The sequence below is a fragment of the Nanorana parkeri genome, unplaced genomic scaffold, assembly GCF_000935625.1.
Source record: "Nanorana parkeri isolate BGI_ZX_2015 unplaced genomic scaffold, ASM93562v1 scaffold1080, whole genome shotgun sequence".
In the NCBI taxonomy this organism is placed as follows: domain Eukaryota; kingdom Metazoa; phylum Chordata; class Amphibia; order Anura; family Dicroglossidae; genus Nanorana; species Nanorana parkeri.
This window is the reverse complement of record NW_017307348.1, coordinates 515,817-524,921: the sequence shown is the minus strand read 5'-3', so window position 1 is coordinate 524,921 and position 9,105 is coordinate 515,817. Positions and strand designations below refer to the sequence as shown.

General features: G+C 42.0%; 1 protein-coding gene across 1 annotated transcript in view; it reads right to left on the bottom strand.

Moving 5' to 3' along the window:
- INPP5D (inositol polyphosphate-5-phosphatase D) overlaps positions 1 to 9,105 on the bottom strand; it is an 86,091-nt gene that overhangs the window by 46,931 nt on the left and 30,055 nt on the right. Inside the window, exons 3-4 of the mRNA XM_018567655.1 lie at positions 8,016 to 8,163; positions 4,589 to 4,751 (exon numbers count right to left, since the gene is read on the bottom strand). Coding sequence (XP_018423157.1) covers positions 4,589 to 4,751; positions 8,016 to 8,163 — 311 coding nt within the window. The remainder of the gene's footprint in view (positions 1 to 4,588; positions 4,752 to 8,015; positions 8,164 to 9,105) is intronic.

Below are 9,105 nucleotides of genomic sequence, written 5' to 3'. Positions count from 1 at the left end.
ACTACTTATTATGTTTTGTATTAATGTTGTGTATTTTACTCAAATGGATTTGGTGAATGTATATTTCATTCTTTGTTTATTTATTCAATTTGTATTGATATTTTTTTATATTACATTTTATATGATACCAACTGAAAAGGAAGAATTCTCAGACAAAAAGTATCAATATTCTATTGCCGAGTAAGCGCTTGTTGTCGACCTGTTAAATCCATGTTACAATACAAGTTATATATAACAAATAACAATACTTATTATTGTATTATATTGTGTTGTATTGTGTCTTGAGTGAATCCATAGTATGACTAATTTTATCCTCTTATCTTTGTTTACCTCGACTGTGAACCTTCAGACACTTGTGAGTAAATTAAAGGAGAGCTATGGGGTTACGGCTTTTCCCCATAGTTCTCCTTAGGGTAACGGGAGGATACAAACTAGCATCCTCCCGTCACCCTAGGCTCAGTATACCGCGAGCTGTAGCTCGCGGTATACTGAGACGCCGCAGTATACCGCGAGCTGCTGCTCGCGGTATACTGAGACGCCGCAGCTGAAGCGGATCCCGACAATTGTGCCGGGATCCGCCCAGCTGCGTGACTGACAGCTGGCTCTGCCTATCTAGAGGCAGAGCCAGCTGTACCCGCCCCCCTCCCCCCGTCCGTTCCTCCAGGCAGCGCTGGCGGATCGGAGTGGGGAGGGGGGAATCCAGCCCCTCCCCTGTCACGGCAGAGAGCCGTGACAGGATTGAGAGGTGAGCGAATGCCGGTATGTGTTCGCTCACTTACCGATCTACTGAGCCGACCTGTGACAGTCTCATTGTCGGCTAGAACTATGAAGTGAGTGAAAAGCACTCACCTCATAGTTCTCCTTTAAGTCTCAGAACTGACGGAGGGGCGATAGGGTTGTAATTTAGCCAGAATTTTATTGGCATGGATGATAAAATGTGATTGTTATTATTAGGAATGAGGTCTTTAAGTATAACTAAAGGCAGAGGTTTTGTAGATTTGTGAGGTTTTTATAGCGGTCTGCGTCCCTATTAGGAACGTTCACTGTCTCCAATTGTCCTGATCACTAATGTCACTGGTAATGAAAGTGAGAGTAAATACAACATTTTGAGTTGCCACCAAGACAAGAATAGAGGAAACATCTTTCAGTCAGGACACTTGTTCCCATGACAACTGAGGGGATTTCATTTACAATAAAAAGATATCCTTTCACTTCCTGTTGAGTCTACAGGACAGGAAGTGAAGGGAAATCACTCTAAAGAGACACAGATGGCAAAACAACTAACAGTAGCTTTAACACTCCCATATTCAAAAATAGTTTTGGCTTTAGATAGCCTTTAAAGTGACACTAAACTCAGGAGTTAAATCTTAAAACTACATTCAAGTACCTTAACTATTAACAAAAATGTATCTTATTTGTGCATTACTCGGATGCAGATCCTCAAATCATCTCTGAATTGGTGCTGACACTGTCCTTCCTTCTGGAGGGGGGCTACTTTTGTTCCCCATGTTCCCTGTGTGTGTTGTAAAGTAGCCACCGCTCCAAGCTCACTCCTGTGATGGATTTGTAAAACAAGGCAATCTTAGAGAGGGGTATATAATGGGGAACATAGGGGTATAGGAGCCTGTTTAAAGGGGTCAAAAGACTCTCTGCAGCTCAGGTAACAAGAGACTAGTTCCTCTTTCTTTGTTAACTTGATTGGTGGAGTGTAACAATTAATGCTAAATTGAATGCTAACTATTATAGGAAATTCTGGTTTTCAGTTTTCTCTGTAATGACTTTGTAACATGGTTAGGGAAAAAGTGGTGTTGCCTATTTAAAGGGGAGTCTTTCTCATGAATGTTACATAAAGGTTCAGTGATGCTTAGATCTGGTGAAGTTTGAGGCCATATAAGGCTATTAGTTTTCTTCTGGTATTCAGGAACTCACTCTTCACTTAGGTGCATTATTATCCCGGAACACCTGAAAGAATAGTGCTTACACAGTAAGCTGAACTTGGTTTAGTAGGATGGCCTTGCCTTTAAGTGTAAGAACTGAAGTAGAAAGATTACTGAGCAATATCTATTACTTTAAGTTTTTTCCCATTATTTCAAGGTCTAGGGTTTGTACTTCTCACAGCAGGTTGTTGCTCTTGGATACAAGTGGTTTTCAAAGGGATCAATGACAGTTTTGTAAAGTTAATAATGTACATTTTATGTTAGGACTAGGTCACAAAGGTTCTGATGCAGTCCTGTAGTAACTTCCCAGAGTGCACTTTTGTGACATTTAACAACTCTTCTGTTAAATATGTGTCTTTATGATGAGCTGCTAATGGCTCTGGCTCTTTGATGGGGCAGTTTGACTATGTTTGGCATATGCTTTTATTACATATGAGTAGGGATGCACCGATATATTGGCCGCCGAAACATAAATGAAAATTGCACTTTTGGCAAAATGCCGAAAGTGCAATTTTCGGGCCGAAATAGCGGAGAGAAACTGTCACAGGCAGCCGAGCTCTGCGGGAGGAGAGCGCTGTAAGCGGCCAGCGTCTGTCCTCCCCGCACCGCTCAGCCTCCTGTCACAGATCAGGAGAGCGGTGTGGGCGGAGACATCTTGCAGTGCTGTCACAGGAGGCTGGGCTCCGCTCACTCACCCTCCTGTGACAGCGTGTCAGGATGGAGAGCAGGTACAAGCACTCAGTGATCGCTGAGTGTTTGTAAATAATTGAGGACAGAGTATGTTTACTATAGCCTCAATTATGAATGAAAGGGAAGTGATCTACTGTATATCACCTCCTGTTCATTCATGATTGTGGTTATAGTATACACACTATTTCCACAAGTTATAAATGAACAGGAACACTCAGTATAGAGGATTCCTGTTCATTCATAACAGGGACTGCAGAAAAAGATTGAGGACACAAGAGTCCTCAATCTCTTTTTCTATTTTAAAAGGGAAATATCAGGGGTCTAGGTTTAGACCACCAATATTTCCCCAAAGCCCCTAAAAGTAAAGTAAAAAATAAAAATATTTAATAAAAATGAATTAATAAATAAAAATATAATATAAAAAAATGTATTAAATAAATTAAAATATTTGAAAAATTTGAAAAAGTTAGAATAAAAAACATGTTCGGTTCCGGCCTGACATTTTTTTCATTTTGGTTTTGTTTCGGTTTTGAAATTTTCGTTTTGGTGCACCTCTACATATGAGACTTTTCCCTAGATATATTCAGTAATATACAACATTGCATTTTGAGTTGTATCAACTATTTGGCCTCTCAGATGGTATACAGTGCACTTCCTTTATAGTGGGTGTTAACTGGCAATCGACTAGTAATGATTAATCTTCCCAGTTCTGTTTGTAATTGTGATTGACCATTCCCAAATGTAAGCTTCTCGTTTATCTTGCTATTTCCTTTATCTCATGTGACACAACTATTGTTATAACACATGCTAAAGTTTCCTTATACTTGCTTAGGGTTCATTCATGCTTCTACACATTTCTGCACACCAATGTTGGACAAAGTGCATTGAAGTTCTGTATATTTTAGCCAGCGGTGGCCATGCACAAAAAATGTTGTTAGTGATTACTGCACTGAATGGTCTATGTTAGTGTGTCAATGTGTGATTTTGCATTAGAATTTATATGAAGCAGCCCTACAGGGCATGATTTTAAGTCTGAAATTATTAAAACAGATTCTTTTTTGCTTTTACAGGGTGATCATATATCTATTGTACGATAATATACAAACAGTCCAATCATTTACGTTTAGATTGGGAGAGGACAAAAATACATACAGCCACTTTCCAAAATGAGTAAAAACCTTAGAGGACAGTTGATTGACTGAGCGGGTTTCCCATGACGGTCACTTTTTAAAGTTGGACATGCACCAGCATGATCTACTTAGTGCAATGAAGAAGCATGGTAGGGTCAATCATGCATGCAAACTACTCTACAAACTGAGTTTTGTTTATACCGTTAATTAGTACAGTGACCGACTTGGAGGAAATCTGCTGCCTTGCCTAATTAGTAAACTACTGCAACTGTAAATGATCTATTGTGGGTGACAGATTAAAGTAAAATGGATTTACTGCAATAGGGCTGATTTATAAGAAAGAGCAACATCAATGAGACCTGAAGTAACGTTTCATAAGCCAAATATGATTTTTCCAAGCCATGGTAGAAAATAAAACAAAGTATTTCCCATCGGAAACACAGACACTGCTCAACTTTCTATAAATCAGGTCCAATGTTCTTTATCCACACCAAATACAGTATATTCTATTTTAGTGAAGATAGAGCAGATCTGGAAAAGGGACTATGCATTAAATAAATGGATGGGCATTCAGCAATGATGGAGAAAGGCAGAGTATGTTGCATGCTAGTGTGGAGAGTTAGGGTGGGGTGAACCTGTACAGAGGGTTGGTGCATTGAATCAAGTGTAAAGGCCTGGTAGACTGTACATTGATAAAGCAGAATGCTTTGATGAACTGGCCCTGACAGTGTGAGTTTGTGCGATACAAGCACTGCATGAGAAATGACTACGAACAGGTGGACGTTCCCTTTCTAAATGTTATGAAGAATACACAGTAATGTCTAGATTTACCTGCGCGTGTCAATGTCCTGCAGTCTCTGTAGAAATGTTTCAGAAATGAACAGCAAATTGTTCCCAACATAATTTTTATCTGTGCTCAGAGGGAAATCCTTTACTTCTGATGGTAGCAACGTAGGGGTAAAATTCCTCGGTGGCACATTTGGAGGGGTGGGCTCTGTGAAGACATGAGTATTAATAATATGTAAGTAGTGTTTACGTTTAAAAAAATAACTCCAGTAAATGTGGAAGGGAATGAGATAAGAACTTCAGAAACTCATTTGTAATTGGAAGCTGATTCTTGATGAGTTTTTCATCTTGTCAAAAAAAAGGAATGATTCTGAATTTAGTGTATGCCAGTGGGTCTCCACCACCAGGCCATATCCCACTACTGGCCTCCCTCCTGCTGGGCCACAGCTTCTTTTCTGCTGTGCTTACAGGGCATTCACTTGCTCTTATGTTCGCTCACTGTCTTGGAGCAGACAATAATAGCTGAGCTGAGCTCAGCAAGGTGCTTACACTCTAATATCCCACCACAGATCAGCGTTTCTCAAGCTTTTTTCTATCACCCTTTAAAAGTATGCAACATTTCAAGGCATCCCAGTCTAAAATGTAAAAAAAAAAGCTGTGTGACCCCTTCAAACTCTATACCAGACCCTTTTTGGGATAGAGGTCTAGTATAGATTTTAAGGAGGGACCCCATGCAAAAACACAAAAAAAGTGGGTTATCCCCTTCACATCTGAGTCCCGCTTCAAATCAGAAGTTCCCCTTTACATTAGGAACCCCCTTCAAATCAGAACCCTCCCATTTTACATCAGAGTCACCCTTTCACATCTGAGTTCCCACATCTCACACCATAGGCCCCCTTCACATCTGAGTCCTCTGTTTTTATGTTAGAGCCCCACTTTATATTAGAAGCCTTCTTCACATCATAATCCCCCCTTTTACATTAGAGTTTCCCCTTCACATCAGAAGAACTCTATGAGTTCTCAGTCCCCCCTTTAAATCAGAGTCCTCAGTCAACCCCATCACATCAGAGTCCTCAGTCCCCTTTTTCATCAGAGTCCCTAGTCCCCCTTTTTTCCGAGTCCCCACCCCCCTTTTACATCAGAATCCTCAGTCCCCCTTTTACATCAGAGCCCTCAGTCCCCCTTAACAACAAAGTCCTCAGTCCACCCTTTACATCAAAGTCCATTACATCAGGGGCAGCAGGGCAGAAATTGGGAGGTGGAGCAGGCCTAGACGGAGGTGAACTTCTGCCCTTTTCTGAATGGATCCACCCCCGCACCCCCCATCTCTCACCCAAATTAGCATAATTTGTTTCCATGCTGCTAGTGGTCGGGTTACCTCCACCATGGAAAGGCATGATGGTGTGCAAAAGTTTTGAGGCACCCCTGAGAAAGTCAGAACACACCATGGATGAGAAAGGCTGTCCTAAAGTCCCAGATGATTGAAATTGAAATGTATCTAAACCCAACAAAAATGTATGGTATTGCAGCTGGGCAAATGGCCAGAGTGCACAGGAAGTTACATGCTCAATTAATTTTTGGTAGGTTTAACAGGTATTTTTTGTAACAGATTTAACAAAATTATTTCAATGGTAAATTTAACAGATCATAAGTAAAAGTATTAGATAATAGGTTTTTAGGGTTAACATACACCTTAAAATAGTCCTTTAAATCACGCAAAAAAGAGATTACCAATCAACAGAAAGCAACTGCTGTATGACTTATAAGTCCATTTTAGTAAATCAAGCACAAAGATAAGTGTAACTGACCTCAGATAGTCAGAACTGATGTTGAAAGTGAAGCCATAAGTGTGCTGTCATGAGCATTACCCAACATACGGGCAGGGGCGGATTAACATAGAGGTGGGTGGAGATCTTGCTCCAGGCCCACACCTGCAAATAGACTCAGCGAACCCGAATCTGCCAGCCCGACCCGAATTGTGGCCAGCCCGATGATAATACGGACCGTCCGTGACCAGGCAGCCACTGCCCTTTATTCAGGCATATTAGAGGGCCGCTCGCTGGGGCCTCTCTGGGCCCTAGTGATGAGCAAGCTGCTGCCTGAGCTGAGAGCTGCATCTGCTGCGGCCGCAGCCGCCAGTTTCACTCTGTATACCCATGGCCTGGTGAGAGTCAGCACTGGCCACCTGAAGCCCACACTGACCAGCTGAGAGCCTGTACTGACCACCTGGAGCCCACACTGACCAACTGGGAGCCCATGCTGACCAGCTATAGCCCTCACTGACCACCTGGAGCCCTCACTGTAACGTCCCACCTCGGGGGAGGTGTACCTATGGATCGCAACAGCGGAGGATGGATTGGGGTCAGTATGCAGCTAGGTCTCTTATGCCTATGAATGGAGTAGGGCGGTGAGAGTGCTGCTTCACATCATACCCCATGCGTTGTTTGGGGGCTGATGTTGCTAGTGGTTGAGAGGTTGCTTAACAACGGTTGGATAACCTTGAGGCCGGGCCTCTGTGGCTTTGTGGGAAACCCAGCCCTGAGTATGCTTCCACAACACTAATTTTGTGGAATATGGTGGGGTTTTGAAAAAGAACAACTAACACCTTCTTATTTATTGATTGTTTCAGTCCAATCGAAAATTCTTATGAGGCCATATGTGTAGCAGACAAGGAGAGAAGTCCGCAATGGCTCATTAAGCTGTGTGTGGTATTCAGATATTTTCACAAGCCATGCTTACCACAGCATTGCAGTAAAGTCACATTATCAGAATGTAGAAACTATCCAACATCTTCACATACTGGATGAAATTGGAAAGTATAGCATATTCATAAATAATATTTCATATTTACCTGACTAAAACAATAAAATGTTTTTTAGTCCTGACCAAAAACAGAAATAAATAAACGACAATAAATAAAAAAAAAACACTGTACAATTACTTTAAGCCGCTGCCCTACAAATAAACATTATCTGCAAAAGCAAGATAATTTTAGATCTTCTTTATCAATAAGCAGCTTAAACATGGAGTGTGTTCTCCTCCCCCAGTCTAGGCATTGAAAGTGTGATGGCGAGATGGCTATAACTCACAATCTCAGATATGGTTAGCAGACAGGACTCAATCCATATAACACCTTGAAGATTGTTGAGAAGTTTAATCCAAACTGTGGAGATCTTAACAACAGTGAGCATAGGATAGGTCAAAAGATAATAATGTGATCTATTTAGCAAAATATACTGTATGTGGCTGAGATGCAGACTGGAACATAATAAAGAAGGGTGGAGATATCTACTGAGAGGTCAACTTGAACCAAGGGGAGGGGACACATGGGACATTGATGCTTTAAGTACACCAGCTGCATTTTAAGAATTTGAACATTCTGAGCTACTGAAAAATCATCGGGCCTCAAGTCCTTTTTTTGCTACTAATTTATGGAGAGTTGGGGAAAAAACATTTACAGGTAACATCTTACCCTGATCTTCATCAAGCTCTTCAGGTCCCTCTTCCTCTCGCTGCACAGGATTCCGTAGGTTAGTGACGAGTCCAACATTCTCTTTCCGATAAAAGTCAATCAGTTCTTGGAGGTTTACAAACAAGCGCATGGGGACACCTTCTGATGCCTGCATGGAAGTCACATACATAAATACTGTGTAAGTAATAAACACAACAGTCATGTAAACCATAGTACTAACATAGGCTAAAATAAATACAAACCTTCAGCACAACCACTGCACTAATAGCAATGACCTAATAGGATTACAATAATGCTGGAAATCCTATGTAGAGCCAGAGTCCGGTCTGTTTGTATACTACTACATTCCAAGCTGGAAATCCTTTGTTAAAGTGTATGTAAACCCCAAATTACAGAGCTGAGTAACAGCCACACCCCTTATCACTAGTGTCCTCACACAAACCTGTATTGCAGGGAAGGTGAGTGGGTGTGTCTGAGCACCTCTGCTACAATATGGAGAGCAGTAGGTCTAACTCTGGTGCCTATTAAACTGCACAGTCAAATTTAGACAACCTGCACAGCTGTTGTAACAAAAAAGTGGAGGTGAGACTAGGAAAATGGAGGTTAACACAAAATGTATCTGATTGCATAGCTATTCCTGTGTCTTCAGTTAGGCTTTACATTAAATTAATACATAAAAATGGAACATTGTTCTATATAATAGTGGAAGCCAGTGGTGGAACTACCGGCGGTGCGGGCGCACCAGGGTCTTGGCCTGGGGGGGCCCAGCACAGTCCCAGCACCGGATGGGTATATAGCTATTCCTGTGTCTTCAGTTAGGCTTTACATTAAATTAATACATAAAAATGTAACATTGTTCTATATAATAGTGGAAGCCAGTGGTGGAACTACCGGCGGTGCGGGCGCACCAGGGTCTTGGCCTGGGGGGGCCCAGCACAGTCCCAGCACCGGATGGGTACGGATCATTCGTTCATCCGACACTCCCGGCGCAGAGATGGGGGGCCCGCCGGATACTGATGGTTGCCATGGCGATAGAATGCTGAGCCGGATCGGGAGCCGCGCTGTGTAATCTGACACAGCGCGGCTCCCG